This window comes from Myxine glutinosa, chromosome 4 (assembly GCF_964187855.1).
Source record: "Myxine glutinosa chromosome 4, kmMyxGlut1.1, whole genome shotgun sequence".
In the NCBI taxonomy this organism is placed as follows: domain Eukaryota; kingdom Metazoa; phylum Chordata; class Myxini; order Myxiniformes; family Myxinidae; genus Myxine; species Myxine glutinosa.
The window spans coordinates 138,594,715-138,615,161 of NC_136264.1; the positions used below are offsets into that span (position 1 = coordinate 138,594,715).

Below are 20,447 nucleotides of genomic sequence, written 5' to 3' on the forward strand. Positions count from 1 at the left end.
GTGACATTCCTGGGACCATCCCGAGTCGAACAGTACTTTCCGCTCGCAAATCCGTCCACGGGTTCTCGAGATCTTAGAGATCGTAGATAGATCAGGATACAGACACAGAGGCCAACTCTACTTTATATATATAGATATATATATCCACACACACACGTGCAATATCTGAATTACGAAGCACAAACATGACAGAAAGCAAGCATGCCTGCTAAGTTTCAGAGCTAGTTGGCTATCGTGAATATACTTTTGACTGCATTTCAGCCTTAAATATATTGTTGCGCTTACGAGTGGAGGTTGTGGGGAGGTGGGTCAGAGGGAGAATTAAGGCCTTAGCACCGTTTGTATTTGTAGTAAGGATTTAGTAAAACACCCCAAATAGATACAAGGTTAAATTTAATGCTAATTGTCATCTGTTGTGCAGACGGCATGGACCGCAGACAGGTTTGATCCAAGTAAGTGCTTTGCCCAGTTGAGGGGTGTCTTTCCCTGTGTCTCCCATTGTCTGTGACCGAGCAGGTCTGCACTGTGTTAAGAGGATTGATGACAAGGTGTCCAAGATGGCGTGGCACCTGACTTCCTGGGCATGAGTGGTCCGCATGGATTGGCACACAGCCCCCCCAGTTGCGCTGGCGATTTGCTGGGTCTCCCTCTAGTGTGGGTACTAGATACATGATATTCTACATTATTTAATCCGGCAAGTCTCATTGAAATTATTACAGTTTCTTTAAACGATACATTTCTGTGAATAAGGATGAAAGCGAAATATTTTGTTCATCACGCTTTTATTTAGTAACTTTGTTTAGAAAATTTTAAAAGTATTCAAGAAATGTTGATAACTAATAAATTATTGAGGTCTCAAACTCAAAGCTTCCAAAATATACTCAAAATACTCATATACAAAATATACCATTCCATTTTGAACAATAGGGCAAGCAGATACCCCTCTCTGACGGACAATTCTATGACACAAGATGACTTTAAATAATAATGAATGATCAATATCTGATCCTGTTGAAAACCAACATCAGCATTTTCCCATTGACTCCACCCTGTGCAGAACGATACATCACACCGGTGAAAAGGTGGCCACTGCTTAATCCATTTCATCAGACCTGGACAAGAAAAACAACTGATGGTGTTCAATGGGGGAAGCCACATGCTCTCCGACAGCCTCTTGACGAATATCCACAATCAAACTATGTAATCTGGAGGGTGGTCCGAAAGTCGCTTTACCCCTCCAAAGTGCACCAACCATTCTTCCTGTGATCACTTTCAGGTGATCCTGTACTTCTCTGTACAACTATTGGAAGAGGTAAAGTCCCTGGATCTCCTTGGCCTATGATGCATAACCTTTCATAGGAGGACCCATTTACCAAGAGTGCATCACAGGCCAATCAGCATCCGGGTATTCCACATAGAGCTGCACAAAACACAACATGCGGTTTTCAAGGCATGGATTTGGAGCTCCATGGATTATTGCCACCCACATAGGGCTGGTGCAGCCTCCAACCCTATTTCTCTTGAGGTGGTCAAAAACAATTGGCCTTCTGCACAATTGGAATCTCAAGACAGGAAGCAGATTCCCATGGCCTGCAACTCTAACATTGGTGGCAAGTTGGTGGCCTCTATACAATTCAAGTTTCCACCTGGCCGTACTCCTCCTGCCCTCTCATTCCTAAAGACACTTTCACCTCACCCTCACAAAGTCCAGATTGGTTGCCCACCTGCATTCATTTATCTCGTCATTCTCCCGATCATGGATCCGTTTCAATGTGTCCGTGATCTTGTCCCATTCACTTCAGTATTTCAAATGCATCGCCGGTCACTACCACAGGCACTCAACAAAGCACATCCATGATATCTTCTACATACGTCGATGCTTTCTCGTTATGTTCCTCTCTGGGACAATGTTACTCAGTTTTGTGTTTTTCCTTATTGTGTACTGTATGTCCATCCTCTTCTCCCCATACCCTTCGGTAGTTTTTGAATCTGCTGTATCCATTGAGCTCTTCTCCATAAGCCTAGAGCCCAATTAAAAAAATAAAATAATAATAAGTCAAATCCTTTTATTTGGAAAGTAAGCTGACAAAAATTAACTCATGTAATCACGAAGTTGACCTCTGAAGTGCAATCCTTTTATATTGCAAAGGACCTGGTGCACATCGAAAGGGACCCGTACCGAAAAAAAAAGGCTCAGTTTTATTACCTCCGCCACCAGAGGTGGACGTAGGTTATGTTTACATGTCTGTTTGTGAGCAGCATATCAGAGTTATGGATGGATTTGGAAGAAATTTGGTAGACAGGTTGGGTGTGTGCCAAGGGCAAATCGATTCGGTTTTGGTGAAGATCTGGATCCGGATACTATAATTTTTTTTTTGTAATCAAATAACTGACCAAATACAGCACCAGAATATCAGGAGGAACATTATAGCATGATACGATATAATAGCATGATACCATATTTCAAAAAGTTGTGATCGGGTTATGACAAAAGTAGGTGGATGATTTGGGTCGGAGACAAGAACAAGCCGATTAGATTTTGGTTCAGGTCCGAATCCGGATCTGGCCTATCAGTGGGATACAAAACAAACTGTTCTGACTGGCGGAGGTATGTGCTCTACCAAGTACTGTTCCAGTTTTCTTTGTTTCACTAACATTTGTATCTGCCAGGTACTTTTACTTTCTACTTATACAACTCGTAAAAAACAGACAATGGCCATTCTAGTCGCACTAATTTTTCAATTATAAATCTTCACATATTACAGCATTTATACACTTCAAAGAATTATATCTGGCCTGCGAACAAATAGAAAAGCACATTGGGCTTTGCAGTTTGTTTTGGATGGCCAACTCCAAATGAAAAGCTAATAAGAGAACGAGTTTTGATACAGCAGTGTGTTTGGTCCAGTCTAAGTGGCAATCATTACACCAATTTAGTGCCAATGCACTGCTGCAATCACAAAGCGTAACTTTCCTGCTAATGGGAATGTTGCATTTGTGCTTCGCAGGACTGCGCAGCTATTACCAAACCCCATGTGGTGCATTGATGCCACTGGAATGGAAAAGAAGGTGGGTGGGATGCAACAGCAGAAAAGTCAAATCCTTGGAGGCAAAGGTCTACAGTCTGTGTTCATAAGCACTGCTGGTAAACTTTTCCCAAAATAAATAAATAATAATTACAATTTCATACAAATATTAATAACTTCTCCCAGATCAAATTGAATTAGGTTCATGTGAAGTTGAGCATAAAGAGATGTGCAATTGGTTCAATATTATTCTGCTTTTAAAACGGAGCGAGAGGCACAAGACTATACAAATATGTACTTTATTCAATCTTGCAAAATATTTTTCATACACAAGTGTTATTAATAAGAAATACAAACATGAGGCACCAAGATATACTGCAGTTGTATCTCCTCAAACAGTTAGTTCAACAAACGAGTGCTTACTTCAGATTGTGTTATTAAAACAAATGCACCCTTAAAAAACAATAACAGAGCAACTAAAGGTCAGACCAAAAGGAAAGAATGGGAATTACAAAGCAGGACTGCACTTTTTCAACACTTGTTTTTGTTTATTCAATAATTGTTTATTGTTTATTCAATTTGTTTGTTACTTTGCTCATAAAAGCCCCCTTCCAAAAAATAAGTGGGCCAACAATCAAAATCACAGCAACAAACCCTTGCATCCCCATCCCGTCCCCCCAAAAATATAAATAAGCGCATAACTTTTGAAAGTGCCGGCGCGAATCCGTTCTCACAATCGTCAAACCTCTCCAGTGAGAGGAAATAATAACACCAACAACACCAAGCATAACACAATCCGACGTTACGATGACTGCGTATGATACATTTCCATGAATCCGAATCTGACGCAGACGCGCATTTGGAGCTTGACGAGAAAAAAAAGCCGGATGTCTGCAAATACAAGTCCAAGGATATCTGCAATTGCTAGCCAATTGACAAAAAAAATTATATGGAGTTTGCCTATGCAGTCAGGAGATTTGGGGGTTTCTTCAAATGCAAAGAAGCCTCTGCAGTGGACAATAGATTGCAACAGGAAAACTTTGGGGGAAAACAAAACAAAACAACATAGAGCTCTTCCCCAAGTATCAATCATATAAACAGAACAAAACAAAACATACAGTTCAATTAAATTTAGTGTTGTATAAAATTGACACTGAATTAAATTTCGGCAATCTATGTATAAAATCTCCATTGGAGGTTGGTGGGGTTAGGGGGCATGGGAGTGAAAAAGCAGGAAATAGCCTGGCCATTTATATATTTAGGAATGAAGTCAGATGTCAGCAAGTCACCCTTTTCCTTTATCATCCTCAAGCTGAACACTCCTTTAATAATATAGAGGCGATATTGCTGGCTTGGTTTTTGTTTGCGGGGCGATAAACATTATTCACTATTCCTTGCCTTCCACGAGATCCTTTAAAATGACCCAGGATTTGTGCGTCTCATCATGTGCACATATTGCATGCTTGGAAACGGACGAAATGCGTCACCATGATATGGCCAGATGCGGATTCAACGAGTCACGCATTCGCATTCAGATTAAAATGTAAACAGCCAAATGGTGCAAGTTCGAGGAACTTCCTCAAACACCTTTTGAAACAAGAGCTTGTCTACCAAACACCCATTTGAAGAACTACAAGAAGATTTTGCACGACAGCTCAATGAGCACATAATATGGGAGTACAGTGTGAGAGTCAAGATGACGAATAACCTTTATTCATCATACAATTCATCACGAAATATCAAACAATGCTTCAATTGAAAACATATGTGAAGAGGCACATTCATGTTGCACTTTTGCAACCTTTATCTTGTCTTCGTATAAAAAGCGATTTTATATTTGCTATGGATTACGGAGAGTTTAAATCATGGTCCACAAAAGCAGATTTCAGGCTACCATCGACTTTTCGATGAGCTCATGTGTGTGTGTGTATATATATATATATAACCCTATTTGTGAATGTCTGTTTGTTCAGTTGTGCCTCATGGACAGCCTAAGGCAGTGACTTAGAGAAGGAAGAAGGGGTCCTTGGGGGTAACTTTGATGTTGATGTGCCCATGTTCAGGACAAAAAACATGGGCACATCAGATTTAGACTAGGGGCATGCCCAAGGTGCATGGCTTCCTCCGACGATAAAAAGCCCACCACACACATACACACACACACACACACACACACACACACACACACACACACGACTGACTATTTTCAGGGCAACGCCAGGTAACTGCTAGTGTGTATATACATATATATATATATATATATATATATATATATATATATCTCCAGCTCCTCACCAGACTCAATGCCGTAATGTCGCCGGAGGCTTGTGGAGTTTTATGGCATTGCAACATCATTATGCACGTCCTTATGTAAACAAAAGTCTACTTCCACAGAGGAGAAAAATGCAACTGACTGGGGAAGATCATGCATGCCCAGCTGGACAGTTTACATCATGGTCCACATCAGTGGATTTGAGGCTACCACCGGTTTTTTTGATGAGGTCATATATGTCCAACTCCTCACCGGATTCAATGCCGTAACGTCGCCGGAGGCCTGTGGAGTTTGATGGTGTTATGGCATCATTATGCACGTCCTTACGTAAGCAAGAGTCTACTTCCACAGATGAGAAAAATGCAACTGATTGGGGAAGGTCGTGCATGCCCAGCTGCCAAGCAAACATAGCACGAGTCAACAGGTTAGCTATCTGCAATGCTAATGCAGTGCGATAACGGTCAGCACTTGGTGTGAGCAGACGCAGCTCATCGTGGATGCTGATCGAAAGTCGAGCAGGAATTGAATACTTCTCGCACAACCAACGCAAGGCCACCAACATCAAGTGCAGGTAATCAACTGCTGAACTCTGTACAACCCAGTTAACACGGCTGGGCAAAAATTCATCACCAACACTAGACGGTTCAAGTGCACGGCTGATGCAAGCCTCCAGCACAGGGGTCCTGGGTGTGTCAGACCCTGCTATTTCCTCAAGCCGGTTAAACATTGCAGATTCGGATCCACCAACCCAGCGCATGCCATCCGTCAGTCGCCACTTCTTACCACGTGACCTACGGGCAGCTGCTTGCTGAATATGTTTCAAATCCTTGGAAAATACATGTCCTTCATCATCAATATCCACATCTAGGCCCAAAACAGAAACAAGCCACAGACCTTCTTCTGACAAATGAAACTTGCGTACACCTTTTGTAGCAGCATATGCATGCTGTGCAGTAGAAGAGGTGTCCTGTGGGGAAATCGTAGGATTGAACTGCTGCAAGAGCCTTTCAGCAAAAGGCCGGCCTGCTCCATAAATTCTTCCATAGTTGAAAATCTTTGCTTGGTTACGAGTTATGCAGGCTGTTTGTGCTGTACGGCTGTGCAGATCAGTATCATCAATTCTGCGGCCTTGTAGGGTCATCCATCCAAATGCAGTACATCCATGTATTCCAGCAAATTGAGCATCTCCAATCAATGCAGCAATCCAGAGCTCCTGAGAATCAACATCAGCACCCACAATGTGATACCCTGGTGGTGCTTGTACCATGCACTTCAGCTCACTTCCAACACGATCAATCCTCGCATTACTCGCGGTTAACCAAGTAGGTTCTACAGCACGGCGTGTGACCGTTCCTGCTGTAATCACTTGCGGTAAAATGGCCCCAAAACAAACATCTTCATTGACAGTGAATTGACGTAATTGATATGGTAGCTCTTCTTTCTTGAGCCACACAACCATTTGGGAGTTAATGCGCTTGTTGGCATTGCGCCAAAAAGAAACCATTTTATTAATTTCCAAGGCCTTTGCGGCTCCTTCATTATCTGGGCCTCCCCAGGCCTGGAGGGTACTATCTTCTATTTTTGACATGAAATCCTTGGCCAAGGGATTTCCAACACGTTTATCATCTCCATCTTTGTGGGGCAAGCGATAAAACCAACATCCAGCCACGTTTGCCTGTTCTTCAAAATCAGTATTTTGAATATTTGAACTAGATTCATCAGCTGGAACTTCATCAATGTCATTCTCCTGAAGTAGTCCATGGTTCTCCATCAACTCTAGACGGCCGATCTTTTCTATCTCTTTCCATGCATCACTGGTTGTGAAGGAAGAAGAATCAGGATCGAATGAATTTCGGACTACAGCTTGCTGGTTTGTAAACATCACACATGCTGCTTGCAATGTTCTTAAAGGGAGTTGAGCATCAACAGCCTCCATATTATCTAGCTGATGACCAGGTACAACATAGCCCCAACCATACTCAGTCTTGTAATGCAGTGGATATCCTGTCCAAGTGAGTCTGAGGAGCTTTGGTGTGACTCGCATACCAAGTCCAAGCAAAGTTGGTCCAGGGGCCCAGTTGGAGTCACTCCACTGGGGACAAAGCTGACGGTACCATGCAGGGTGAGCAGGCAAATGTTGTATCCTTTTACGAAGGCGCACAGCCGTTTTAGATTTCAATTGTGTTAATAGTGCGATTCCTTGGGATGGCACCTCCTCTTGCTGCTCAGAAATTGGCCCACAATCCTCTTCAATATCAGGCTCCTTAAAATTTCTCACTTCAGGACTGCAATTGCCCGATTTTGACTTCTGTTTATCTATCTTCAATTTGAACTCACGTGTGGACCAGTCCATGTCCCAAAGCCATGGGTCTTCTTGATAAATGTCTTGGTGAAGTAAACTGCAAGACTGATCAGCGAGGCGTGCAAGAGTGGAATGAAGTTCAGTGGTCAGTTCTTCGTAGGTGGCTTCTGCCTGAGCCAAATAACGTGGCCAGTTCTCATTGACAGGGAGATAGCACTGGCCCATCTCCAACATGCCAGCCAGCGTGACTGGGTGTGGACATCGTTCAAGAAATATAGGCAGCAACTGACAAAATACTTCATGAGTGGCTGTAACATCATCGGCACAATATGATACAAGCTCTTGAAACCTTGATCTAACGTCGTCAATACTTCCCGACACAAAAATATTACGACTGGTCTTATCGAGCGTTTTACCACCTACATATAGATTATGTACATCCGACAGGTTGTTCACGCTTGATACGTCAGCCCAGTGCCAAGATCCTAAAGCGAGTGATGCAGATTTTGGTCGATATTGATTCTTACTGTGTTTAGCTACACTGAAATTCTTTGAAGAACCTCGTTGTTTAGCTATCCACAGGCTGCGCTGCAAGCCCGTGAGACCTGATGTGGCCATGTGTAAGCTTAGTGTGTCGAGAAACCTGAGTCGAGTACCCTGTAACAAGTATTGCTCTTTGATGTAAGTCCGGTCAAAACTGACATTATGTCCTACAATGAGGCGTGGGAGGTTGACCTGTTGACTTGCCTGATCCACTCCTGCATTGTCAGTTTCAAGTGGAATAAGATCAGAGATGCTAACATCACAAGGCCACGTGTAGCGTTTCTCAGTGAGTCGGTGGCTACACCACGAATACCAGGCATTAGTGGATGCTGCAACAGCAAGAGTCGGGCAGTTTCCTGCCGAAAGGCATACTTCAACGTCAAACACAAGGCCTGCATCATCTGGGAAAGGTACTGGAGTACCAGGCCCATCAGTTCCGTTTGAATACCGTGTCCACCCAGGAGAGTATGCCCATTTGGCAGGTCGGGGAGGGAGGGTGCAAGCGGACACTAGAGCCCCTGATGCACGCAGGTAAGGAAGAGTTTGCTGTGACGCTATAGCTCGAAAATGCTGGTCAAGATCTGGAGCTTCAAGTTCTGGAAGATCAATGTTCAGTTCAGGAAGAGGTGGTGGCGTGGGTCTGCCCCACAAACCGTGTTCATGCAGGTGCTCTACACTGCGGTGTACACTCTCTTCTGAGTATGATACCTCTTTGCTTCCAAACAGTTGCTCATGTAGCTGTCTTGATAGCATTTGGATGTTCAATGGATTCATACGTGATGCCGTTTCTTTGTCCGTTTTGCAAACTTTCTTTGGAATTTTAAGAGAATCCACATTGGTTTCAGTTGTCTTGTGTTCAATTCCGTTGTCTCCAACTGCCCGGTGTGGATCTTTGATAATTTCCTTTGTAGAAAACGTAACTGCATTCATTTTTAGGCATTTCCTAATCATCCACTGTGTTTTGCAGAAGCAGAATGGTGATTTGAATAACATTGCTGAAATTGGCCGTCTTCTGAAAGTCGAAAATAGCATGTTAAGTTAGCACAAATAAGTGGGAGAATGTTGGTCATGCAAAGCCCTTCGAAGTAAAGATGGAATTACCAGCTGGTCAGCAGAACTGCTCTCAGTGGAACAAATGAGCCAATTGCCCGAGGCGCAGCACTCTTGGATATCTCAAAACATGGTGCTGAAGAAATCCTGCAAAAGGTATACATTTTCAAAACAGAAGTGTTTAGAGAAACTCGCAGTGAAAGTTGTTCCAAATTTTAGCAATATTTGTCTTTTAAGAATCAGTGCTTTAACATTTTAAGCTAAACATAACTTTATTGGCTTATAGTTCCCATGAAGAAAATGTTACATCACAGAAAACAAACCCCCCAAAAATATTATAATGGCACAGAGATTCAACACAAGTGCGGTGGTATACAGGAACATGTTAAAAGAAGTTGGTGAAAACGAAACGAGATATGTATGAAAGAGATGACAGCAATATTAAAGACATCTATTAAAATGAAAGAAAATCCATAAATAGTGAAGTGAAATTTAAGATGCAACAAATAAAAATTGTATAAGCCTGCAAAAGCGTATCGAGAAATGTGTGCCCACATCTGGCAGTAACGACTGCTTGGAAATTACAGCGTGGCAGATGCTCAATAAGTCATCTCAGAAATTCGAATTGGGTAACAACCAATTATCGTGGTGAATGCAACTCTTGCAGCTGATGTGCATGCAGAGCAACAAGATAATGCTCCAAATGTGATCACAAGGATTAGTCCTGGTGAATGGACAGGCAAATTTCAGTCCATTTGAACAATGGATTTATCAACATATTTAAATATTCTGATGGGTTGGGTAATCCCATTCATCTGGAGAAAGTTGGTGCTGACAAATGACTGAGGATCTCATTCCTGAACTGATATCGAATCAGATCCACCCATAATGATCAGGAAATTGTAAACAAAGCATATACTCACTTGTAAAGAGCAATGGCCTCTAATTAATCAATGGTGTCTTCGAGATTACAATAAGTTTGGATTAACTTGCTGTCCTGTCATGGCGATGACCACTAGTGTTGGTATTGGCGGATTCCATATTTTCTATTCTGCGTATTTAAAATTTATTCCAAATTGACTGAATGGAAACCTGTATACCTGCAGCATTTTCAAGGTCATTAATAGATGTGTTTGACCACCTTTCCTTCTTTTGGTGTAACATTGTAGGTAACAAGACCATGTTTATCCAATCATTCTGTTCACTCATCCCAAGTAAAACTATAACGGCTCCACAGGGCTGAACAGTTCATGTTTTGTATCCCACTGATAGGTCGGAGGATCTGGATAAGTACCTGAACCAAAATTCAATCAGATTGTACTTGTCACCTAACCAACTCATCCACCAAGTTTAGTCATAACTCATCATCAACTTTTTAAAATATCATGTTATATATCACTTTACACCCAATTTCAATGGTGAAATCACTTATAAATTAAATAATTATCGTATCCGAATCCATATTCCGATCTTCATCAAAATCGAATCGATTCGTCCTCGTCACACACACAACCTCTCCACCAAGTCGCGTCCAAATTCGTCCATAACTTTTTGATATATCGTGCTATGTATCAGTTTTAGCCTTATCACTGAATGGTGAAGAATCACTTTAAAAATTCTCTGATCTGGATTCGGATTTGATTCTTTACAAAAATTGAATCACTTCTTCCTCACATACGCAACCTCTACACCAAGTTGCATCCGAATCCGTCTACAACTTCTATAACTATCATGTTATATATCGCTTTTCACCCGATCTCTCAATGGTGAAGAATCACTTAGAAATTAAATAATTCTCGTATCCGAATCCATATCCAGATCTTCACCAAAATCGAATCGATTCGGTCTTGTCACACACCCAACCTGTCCACCAGGTTTAGTCCAAATCAGTCCACAACATTTTGAGATATCTTGCTATGTATCGGTTTTATCCCTATCTCCCAATGGTGAAGAATCACTTAGAAAATTACACTAGCCGGATCCGGATCTTCACCAAAATCTAATAATTTCGTCTTTGTGACATAGGCTAACTCTCCGCCAAATTTCGTCCAAATCCGTCGACAACTTTTTGAGTTACCTTGTTCACAGACAAACAGACAGACACAGGGGTGAAATGAAAAATAACCTCCATCCACCTTTGGTGGCAGAGTTAAAAATCACATTTATCACGCCAATCGTATATGCAAATTCCTGTTGAGGCACATCATATGTTTGAAGTAAGCAAACATTTATAATTGTAGATCATAAAAATGCACAAGCCACCAATTTATTATTTCCTAGTTATTGACAGAAGGCCGCTCAGTTTCATGGAATTATAGATGCTTAATTGTGGATAGGAAACTAGTCAATGATCAGCACTTCTCCAAATTAATTCATTTAACCTGTTTTGTTTTGTTTTCTCAATGTTTTAAAATGTAATTTCTTTGTAATGATGTAAAATAATGTGTAATAAATTTTACAATGTAATGTAAAATGCATTTCCTTTAGCAAATGGTACTAGGTATATAAAGCTTTAAACGACCTTACAAGCCAAAAATCCACACACCGGTGTGTACAAGTAATTTCAAAGCAATCTCCAAGCAGTGCTAGCTCATACATAAAGGGGAAGCTTTCATTGTGTTCAGAAACATCAAATAAGCATTCATGTATATTATTTACTTATAAATATTAAATTTCTAAATCAGTATTCACAGTAATGCAAAACAAAATGTCATATCATTTTAAAATAATTAATTAAATAAATGAACAGGATTATAACGAATTAATTGACATATGTGGGAAAGTTACAGCCCAGAGCAGAAAGTGAACCCAGGTCCTCTGGTGAACACTGGTACGGTTCACCAGAGGACCTGGGTTCGTTTCCTGGTCTGGGCCTTTAACTTTCCCACATATGTCAATTTAAAATAAATAAAAAACGTTTTTCAAAATGACATGAAAAACATGGGTGAAAAAATAACAACTGCTACACTTACGTTATGCAAATAAATTCATGTTGACAACTTCGCATAGTATTCTTGTATGTCTTGTTTCCATCTGCCCAATCATTGCACCATAAGATGCATCTGTCAAAAAACACATGGACACCTAAATACATGTAATGTGTCACCAATACACAAGTACAATTTCAAATGCTTGGTAAAATGTTAAGAAAAACATCCATTCCAGCATGTATAAACAGAAAATGTCTTACACAATCATGTATTGTGTCATCTATTTACAACATACACATGCGGGAGGTGAGAAAAAAGAAGAGGAGGGGTGGAGGGGGGTTGCATATGTTACGAGTCCTAATCTCCAAAATATCAACACATTATATATTTTGGGCATCTTCTTCCACTATTTATTTATTTCAGTTGAATATCAATTAAAGTATTTAAAGAAGCAATTATACTACTTAAAAGTATTTTGAATATTACATTTAAAATACAGGAAGGCTTTGCTGTTCACGGGTTTCCCTTTCACGGATTCACTCTATCGCGATGAATTTATTGAGGCAAGGTTTGTAGATTGCAGTCAATGCGCTCAAATAATCACAATTTGGCAAACTACATTCCCCATTTTTTCACCTCATTAACATGTTCAGTTAACACAATAACCCCATCAAACCTTCATATTGTTGTTTATGGGGGTAGGTAAAAGAATACAGTAGGAAAAGTAGATTTTATAGAAATAGTATGGACCGTGCGACACCTAGGAGCATTTTAATGTACATAAGTAGGGAAAATGTAGCTTAAAGTGGTGTTTAAATGTTCATCATATGAGGGTGATGACGTGTTAATTAGTAATAGGGTTTAAGACTAATTTCCCCTGTGCGTCAAACCCTCTGTCATCATTCCGAACATTTTTGCCGGTACAGCCAGCGACGTATGACACAGCCGGCCATTAATCATACTCCGTGGACGCATATAGCAAAGACCCACCCAAGAGAGGCGGAGCGACGGTGGGCGGGGAAACAGTACCGGCAGGCCACGCCTCGCGAGTGACGCAGCCGGATGACGTGGCCGAACTCGAAGAAGCAGCCCTGCGATTGGATCAGTGAGCGAGAGTGTGAGTGGCAGCAAGAGGCTTCATGATTGGCTCTCGCCGGAGAAGAAGCGCTTGGTTCTTGCTTGACAAGAAGCTTGGATTTTTCGGTGTTCCTGACGAGAGCGTTTTTTGGGTGGTGACCGAGAGGAGGCTTGTGCTGCAGTGCAGGACGTGTTTCTTTAGCACGTAAAAGAACGGAGGATTTTTGAGCGTTGGACAGCCGAAGAGTAAGAGGGCTGTCTTCCCTGCTCGCCTAACCCCCAGGCTTCCATGGCGCCTTCGACACGCGGCTTTGGCCACCATCATTATCTTTCCCGGCTTCCCGCCTGGTGGCTGCAGACACCACCACTGCCGACCTCACCAACAGGACCCATTTTGGGGACAGCTGAGTGCCAGTGTGAATTATTATTTTATTACTTTTCCCCACGTGCGTGGTTTGTGTTCGTGTGAGATGATCCTCGAAGTAGAGATGCAGCATTTATTTTCATCCACGCCTCATTTTATTATCGATCATTATTGTTGCATTTTTGTTGTCGTGTTTCGGTTGAGTTTCGGAATAAACCCATGTGTTTGTGTAGTTAAATGCCTCGTGTCTCTTCAATCCTGCGCGTGCAATAACCGCCATATTGGGAGGTCACCTCCGGAGTTAAATCGGGTTCGGTTCATCCAACCAAGGCTGGTGTTAACTAGCTACAGATGCGACAATATTAGTGCATCAGGTTTATCATCATTATTATTAAAGGCAAGTTTCATGATCTTAACTCAACAAAAATTTTGTTTTATGCTCTTAATAAAGGAAAATAATACTTTATTTTATGTTCTTAATAACGCTTTTATTCATGAAAATAAATAACAAAAAAACGATGCACAAACATGTTAATTAACGGTACAGTTTGGCAAAAAGTGTAACAAATTTTAAAGTTGAAGTCCCTAACCCTATTTTCCCCATTACCTCTTAAGTTTGCACATCGCGGATTTGCAGTTCACAGGGATTTTCAAGAACATAACCGTCACGAATGGCAAGGCCCTCTCTGTCTGGGAAATAATGATAGAAACAGGTAAAAGTGCCTGGTAGAAAACACAAACAACACATAATCGAATTACATCTTGTGCAAAAATGAATTTCATCAGTGCTTTGGCTCAGAATTCGACCTGATCGGCCATACACAGAGAGGAGTGAAATAATATTTTTACCCTCTCTGCCCTCCTGACAGTCAAACTAAATTGAAAATCATTCCAAACAGGAATCTTACTATTTTAAGGATGTCATAAAGGACATGTACAACAAGTGGGACAATTGTTTTACAATACATGTCCACTATCGGTCCCAATGAATGTTCTTGTTCCAAGCAAAAAGGGCATAACCCCTAAAAAATTGGTGAAATGCCCTGAAACTCAAACTTGGTCTGTAACTTGTCATAATAAAAGCATATAGCAGGTTTTGGTTGAATATGTTAAATGGTTTGGAAAAAAGTGCAGAAAACCATACGTGGGATGGACAGATGGATGAACGGACGGACAGAAAGCAAACCTATGACTATGGCTACTAACAAGCATGAAGAACGAATTTAACGTGGTAGATAGGGGAAGGTAATAGTCAGTGAGTAAAATGGCCGTAAACCTAGAATTAATTTATTTATATGCCTTGAAACCTCTTCAAACCCTTATTTAAATTGAATTTTATACTTGAACGCTGAAGAGCACAAATCGCCTTCTAAATATTTCCAAGAACCTCCAGTTTTGGAGTACTTGGACACATGTTCTATAGGATGGTGTATAAGGGTGGTTGCTGTACAAGACTTTTCTTTTCTTTATAAATCTTACAGTAGCACTGAAGAGTTTCCATATTTCTATAATCGATGACGTAATAGTGAGTTATAGGTGAACAATCACGACGTTCTGTGAAGCATTCGTATCTAATTAGTATCGACGACATTATAACGAAACTTTTTTTGTAACGAAAAACTTTTTTGTAACGTTTGTGTAACGTTATAACGAAACGAAACTCAAGCTTTTGGGTCTCACTATCTGCCATGATGTTTCCTGGGAAAAACCACATTTCAAATCTGGCCTCCAATGCCAGTCGCCAACTGGGCATCCTCCGTCGTGCAAAGTCCTTCCTTGGCACACCTGAGCTCCTCACCACATACAAGGCTTTCATCCGCAGCTCAATGGAATACTGTTCTCCCCTCTGGGCCGGTGCTCCTGCCTCACACCTAGCTCGGCTTCACGCTGTTGAAACCAAAGCTTTCAGAATCATTGGAATCTTCCGCGATGAAGCCGATTGTGAGGGCCTTTCACTCACTCAGCGCAGGCAGGTAGGTAGGTGGTCTTTCTGTCTTCTACAGACTCCTATCTGGCCAAGCACCCCAGCTCTATCTGTGCTCTGTCCCCCAAATATTCCTCCAGGTCACACCAGATCTGCCAGCAACCCTCTTCTGGTGAAATTGCCAAAATCAAGATTTTCTGCTCACCTTCACCCTTTCATTCCTCTTTACTCCCACCTCTGGAATAAACTCCCTCACTCTCTTCAATTCCACTCCTCCCCCAAGGTCTTTAAAACAGCTGTTCACCACCATCTCTTATCTTCCCCCATCAAAAACCTTGATCTTTTCTACCCCCGTTAATTCACCCCAGATCCACTTTTTTGAAATACCAACTTCTTTCCTGGAAGTCCGAGCAGTGTGCATGTGTTTTATACTCCCCCCCCCCCCCCGCCCTTTTCCATGCCTCCTCCCCCCAAGGCCTCTCCCTCCCATAGATCTCCTGATGTTCCTGTTCTCTACTGTTGTACTTGTGTGCTTCCCTCTACCTCCCCATCTTGCCCCCCCGCTCCCTTTATTATACGTTTCATGTGTCCGTTTATTTTTTTGTGATTAATGTTAGCTCTTACACGAGCCTCGATGTTGTATACAAAAAAATAATAAAATAAAATTGAAAAAAACCGCTAACTGGGACGACACCTTAAGCAGCGACACAACCTGTATATACCTGAACACTGCATGGGGTATGGTGTTCTATGAACTCTCTAGTTTTTTTTTCAGTGATTGTTCACCATTGAGAGGTCGTGCCAAGAACGATACATAGCATGATATTTCAAAACATTGTGTTCAGTTATGATAAAACTAGGTTAGGTGACAGGTGACAAGAGAGTTAGGAGTGATTGACAAGAGTTGGTTCGGTGACAAGAACAAGCCGATTAGATTTTGGTTCAGGTCTGAATCCAGATGCGGCCTATCGGTGGATAGAAAAAGTAAATTGTTCAGCGTGGCAGAGGTATGCGCTCTACCGAGTGCCATTCTTAAAATGGTTTTATCAGGCAAAAGATGGCTGCATCTACAGGGTGTCTCAATATAATGTATACAGAGCTTACATATTGAAAACTATATCATCTTGTTGTTCTGCACTGCCTTATGGGTAACAGCCGACTGATGACGAGCAATCATTCCATCACAAGCTAATACCACCTGTTAGGTATTAAAACACTCAACGTTGCACGTCTGTCGGCTGTTTATTTGTTTTCTTTTCGGAAATGCATTTTGTTGAGACACCCTGTATAAATATTACTGAGGAGGACGAGGAAGAAATTTCATTTACAGGTTGGTCAGGCATTTTTCATTATAACAGGATATGAAGTGAATATTTTGACAACAATCATAACCAGTATTTTCATGTTTGAAATACAACTTTACTTTTACTTTGAAGTAGTCGCGAGAGAGCATGTTTATGGGTACCTCTGCCATCATCGTGACTTCCGGAAGATCCAAAACATCACAATCTCCAAACACATTTCCTGTGGAAGGTCTCTTCATTCCTTGCAGATTCCCATGCTTTAAAGTATATGATGTTCAAGACTGCAGCTCTTCTTTATTTTTCACGACCTGAAGCACACAAGCATTGTAATTTGCAAAAATAAGAAGTCCAATATACATGCACATTTGCTGCGATCATTGCTGCTGCAGACAGCAACATTTCCAATGACTGCAAATAGCTACTTTCCAACATCTCATATGAAAAGTAACCAAGGAAGGAAGGGGTGCATTGAGCGGCATTTGGCTCACACCTGAAAACTCTGGGGATCTTATTATCACACAAAATGCCTTTATGATGAGCACGAAACATTGATTCAGCTGGTTCAGCCACACGATGGAGGAAAGCCTCCTCCAACCCCACAACCCCGACCATCAAAACCCCAGTGCAAGGGCAATCAGACTTCATTGCAGCACACACAGCCTGGAAAGAACACCCAGGAGCACAATCTAATGATCCATTTATTAGCTTTTTAAAGCGGACCTCACTCATTCCCCTCTAATGGAGTACATGGGCCGTGTCACTGCAAGCATTGCAAAACACCTTTTGGCTCGTTTTCCCTATTTTAATGAGCATGCAATGTTGCGAAAGTAGACTTCATGGATTTATACTTGTCCACCTCCCACCATCAAAAAATAAAGTTAGAAAATACCAAAGTTTTAGGAGTTCCACAGTCATTTTTCAAATACTGCATAAAGGAGATGCAAGTATAATAAAAATAAGAAACTTAAGAACAGTAGGAGGCCATTAGGTCTATCTAGCATGTGCCACATCAACATCGAAGCACTCCAATCTAATGATGTAGTGATCATTTGCCCAGGGTACCATACGCAATGGTTCGATTAGGACACGATTGAATCTTTACCAATCATAACGTTTAACACGTATGGGATAGGTGGTTTCAAGGCTCTGTCAGATGGGTGGTATATGCTCAGACAGGCAGACAATGATGCATCTCTGAGAATACCATCCTCCACACAGACACTTAAATGATGTTCAGAGAATAGCAACCAAAGAAGGTGCATGACCTGACGACAGACAGAGCTGGACTTTAGTTTGTGCAGTAAACCTCTTTGCCAAATTGTCAAACATCAGTAAAAAAAATATTAAGAACAATGACCTGAGCGTCACCCTCACCGAAGATTGGAAGCATAACTGAAATGATCAGTAATAATAGGCGGGTGGTAAAAATTAAACAGGGCTGAATTTAAAGTTTAATTCTCCATCCTACAGAAATTTACAACAGTGCTTTTAAATGAATCCTTCACATCTCAGATTCAACATTATCCCTGTTGTAGTGTTGCCTACAAGTGGTGCAGAAGGTTATAAATTGGCTGTTTCTATGGTAACAGGGGGAATTTACAGCATGCCAAGGATAAAGACATTACATAAACTCAAAATCTCGATTGTATTGAGGTATCATCAAACCAGCAAATCTTCCTCATAGTGTTTACTTCCAGATCGGGAGCAGCTTTGTATTGATCGAAACTCAAAATCACAATTCATAATTGGATTGAAACATATACATAAACTACATGACAAAAAGTATGCGGACACCCCTTCTAATTAGTGGTTTCGCCTATTTCAGCCACACCCATTGCTGACAGGTATATATAATCAAGCACACAGCCATGCAATCTCCATAGTGTTATGGATTAATGATTGTGGTTATGAGCATTGCTGTTGGTTCGAAGTATTCTAGATATTATGCTTATGGTGACTTAAGGGAACGGGTTGTTGTGAGTAAAAGATTTAAAAGCGCTCCTGGTACAATGTGGAAAAAATCCGGCTCGGGACCGGAAGAGGTGGAGCGAAGAAAAGGAGGTGGGAGGAGACCGGAAGGAGGTGGTGGTTGAAGCTCCGTAGCGAGCATTGTCGAAGGAACGTGGCGAGGGAACTTTTGAGCTGATAAAGGAAGTCCTGCCTTCAGCGTTGTGATCGCTGGGACTGTTCACATCTGCGTGTCAGATCGACGTTGGAGTCGGATGAACCCTCGTCGCGTAAGTTCGCCGCAAGTACAAGCCCGCCGCCATTGGGACTCGCGCGCGTTGCGCGGCGTTCGCAGAATAAGGTCGCTGCGTCTGCTGGGTTCGCCTTCCTTGGTGGGTTGCCAAGGACATGTGTGCGCGCCAGCGGCCTTTGAAGGAGACGGTGCGGTTTGCGGCTGCACGGTGTACGTGCATGTTTGGAGCGTCTTTGGAAAGCGCCCATACCACCGCCATTGTGCGGGAACTGGATCACGTGATCTCGGGATAGTTTCACTCGTCCAAGCCTCAATTGACTTTGAGCGGCCATTGAACCGACGATCGCCGGAGCAACTCGACGTCGCCTTGGAGGAGTACAGAGACATTGGGGGGAGTGCCGTGAGTTGGGTTAGAGGGATATATAAGGTGGTACCATCTTAAATATTGTGATTGTAATTGTGAATTGATGTATTCACCCTTTATGTGTTTGTGATTGTGAATATATCCTTGTTCGTTCATAACCCTTGGTGTGGCCTCCTTCATGATCTGATTGATTTCCCCAAGGATAACATATTTTTCTGCCGGGGCTCCCCTCGAGGTTTGGAGGTCACCGAGACCAGGTAAATAGGGGAGGACCCCGTAACAATAGACAAACATTGGCAGTAGAATGGGCCGTACTGAAGAGCTCAGTGACTTTCAATGTGGCACCTTCATATGATGCCACCTTTCCCACATGTCAGTTCGTCAAATTTCTATATATTGTTTTCTATATATATTGTTATATAATATATATATTGTTACGGTTCTAAGCCGCCCTTCTTCCCCTTACCAAGGGGGGATTAATCCCCTTGTTCTTTCTGGGATTGACGGAACCGAGACTTGAGACGTCCCTTCCGGGCAAACGCAAAGTAGGGTTTCGGGACCAACTCTCACTCGTACCTAATTCCCTGCGCCGCCACGGAAGCGAGGAAGCAAGCCTCGCACGAGCCACGTGTGGTTTGGGTACGCCGAGCGGATTGGGTACCACGTGATCCGTGCAGTTTAGTAGTGGAACCCGATTCGAGCGGTTCTATTCGTACCACGCTTAGCCAATGAGGAAACCACAGGAACGATCGAATGGAAAAAGGAAGAACACATGTTTAATTATTCCCACACGTATATACAATGATCGGGGACGCAGAGATACACGGCAGCACTTAATCAGTCTTATCTTATCCCCTGGACTCGGGCCTGTCACACTCACACAGGGAATTGCAGATGGATTGATGTTCAGCCAAACGCGTCGACGTGGTTGTTCAGGAACGGCCCCGTCCGGCTCTTCACTGTCCCAGCACGGCCCGCGAAGATGGCAGCAGGCGATGGAAGGAACCTCGTAGCGCATCTCCCGAACAAAGGCAGCCGATGAGGTGGAATGGCAAATGCGGGACTCTCAGCGCGGCTGGCGATTACACAGC

General features: G+C 42.2%; 1 protein-coding gene across 6 annotated transcripts in view; it reads right to left on the reverse strand.

Annotated features, from left to right (window-relative positions):
* Positions 1 to 3,309: 3,309 nt before the first annotated feature.
* POLG (DNA polymerase gamma, catalytic subunit) overlaps positions 3,310 to 20,447 on the reverse strand; it is a 335,804-nt gene continuing 318,666 nt past the window's right edge. For 2 of the 6 annotated variants that reach the window (XM_078776522.1, XM_068113586.2), the window contains exons 2-5: positions 16,954 to 17,100; positions 14,172 to 14,287; positions 12,166 to 12,255; positions 3,310 to 9,340 (exon numbers count right to left, since the gene is read on the reverse strand). In XM_078776522.1, the coding sequence (XP_078632648.1) occupies positions 5,450 to 9,175 (3,726 nt within the window). In that variant the 5' untranslated portion in view covers positions 9,176 to 9,340; positions 12,166 to 12,255; positions 14,172 to 14,287; positions 16,954 to 17,100 and the 3' untranslated portion in view covers positions 3,310 to 5,449. The remainder of the gene's footprint in view (positions 9,341 to 12,165; positions 12,256 to 14,171; positions 14,288 to 16,953; positions 17,101 to 20,447) is intronic. The other 4 variants (XM_068113590.2, XM_068113588.2, XM_068113587.2 and 1 more) reach the window with 4 other exon arrangements.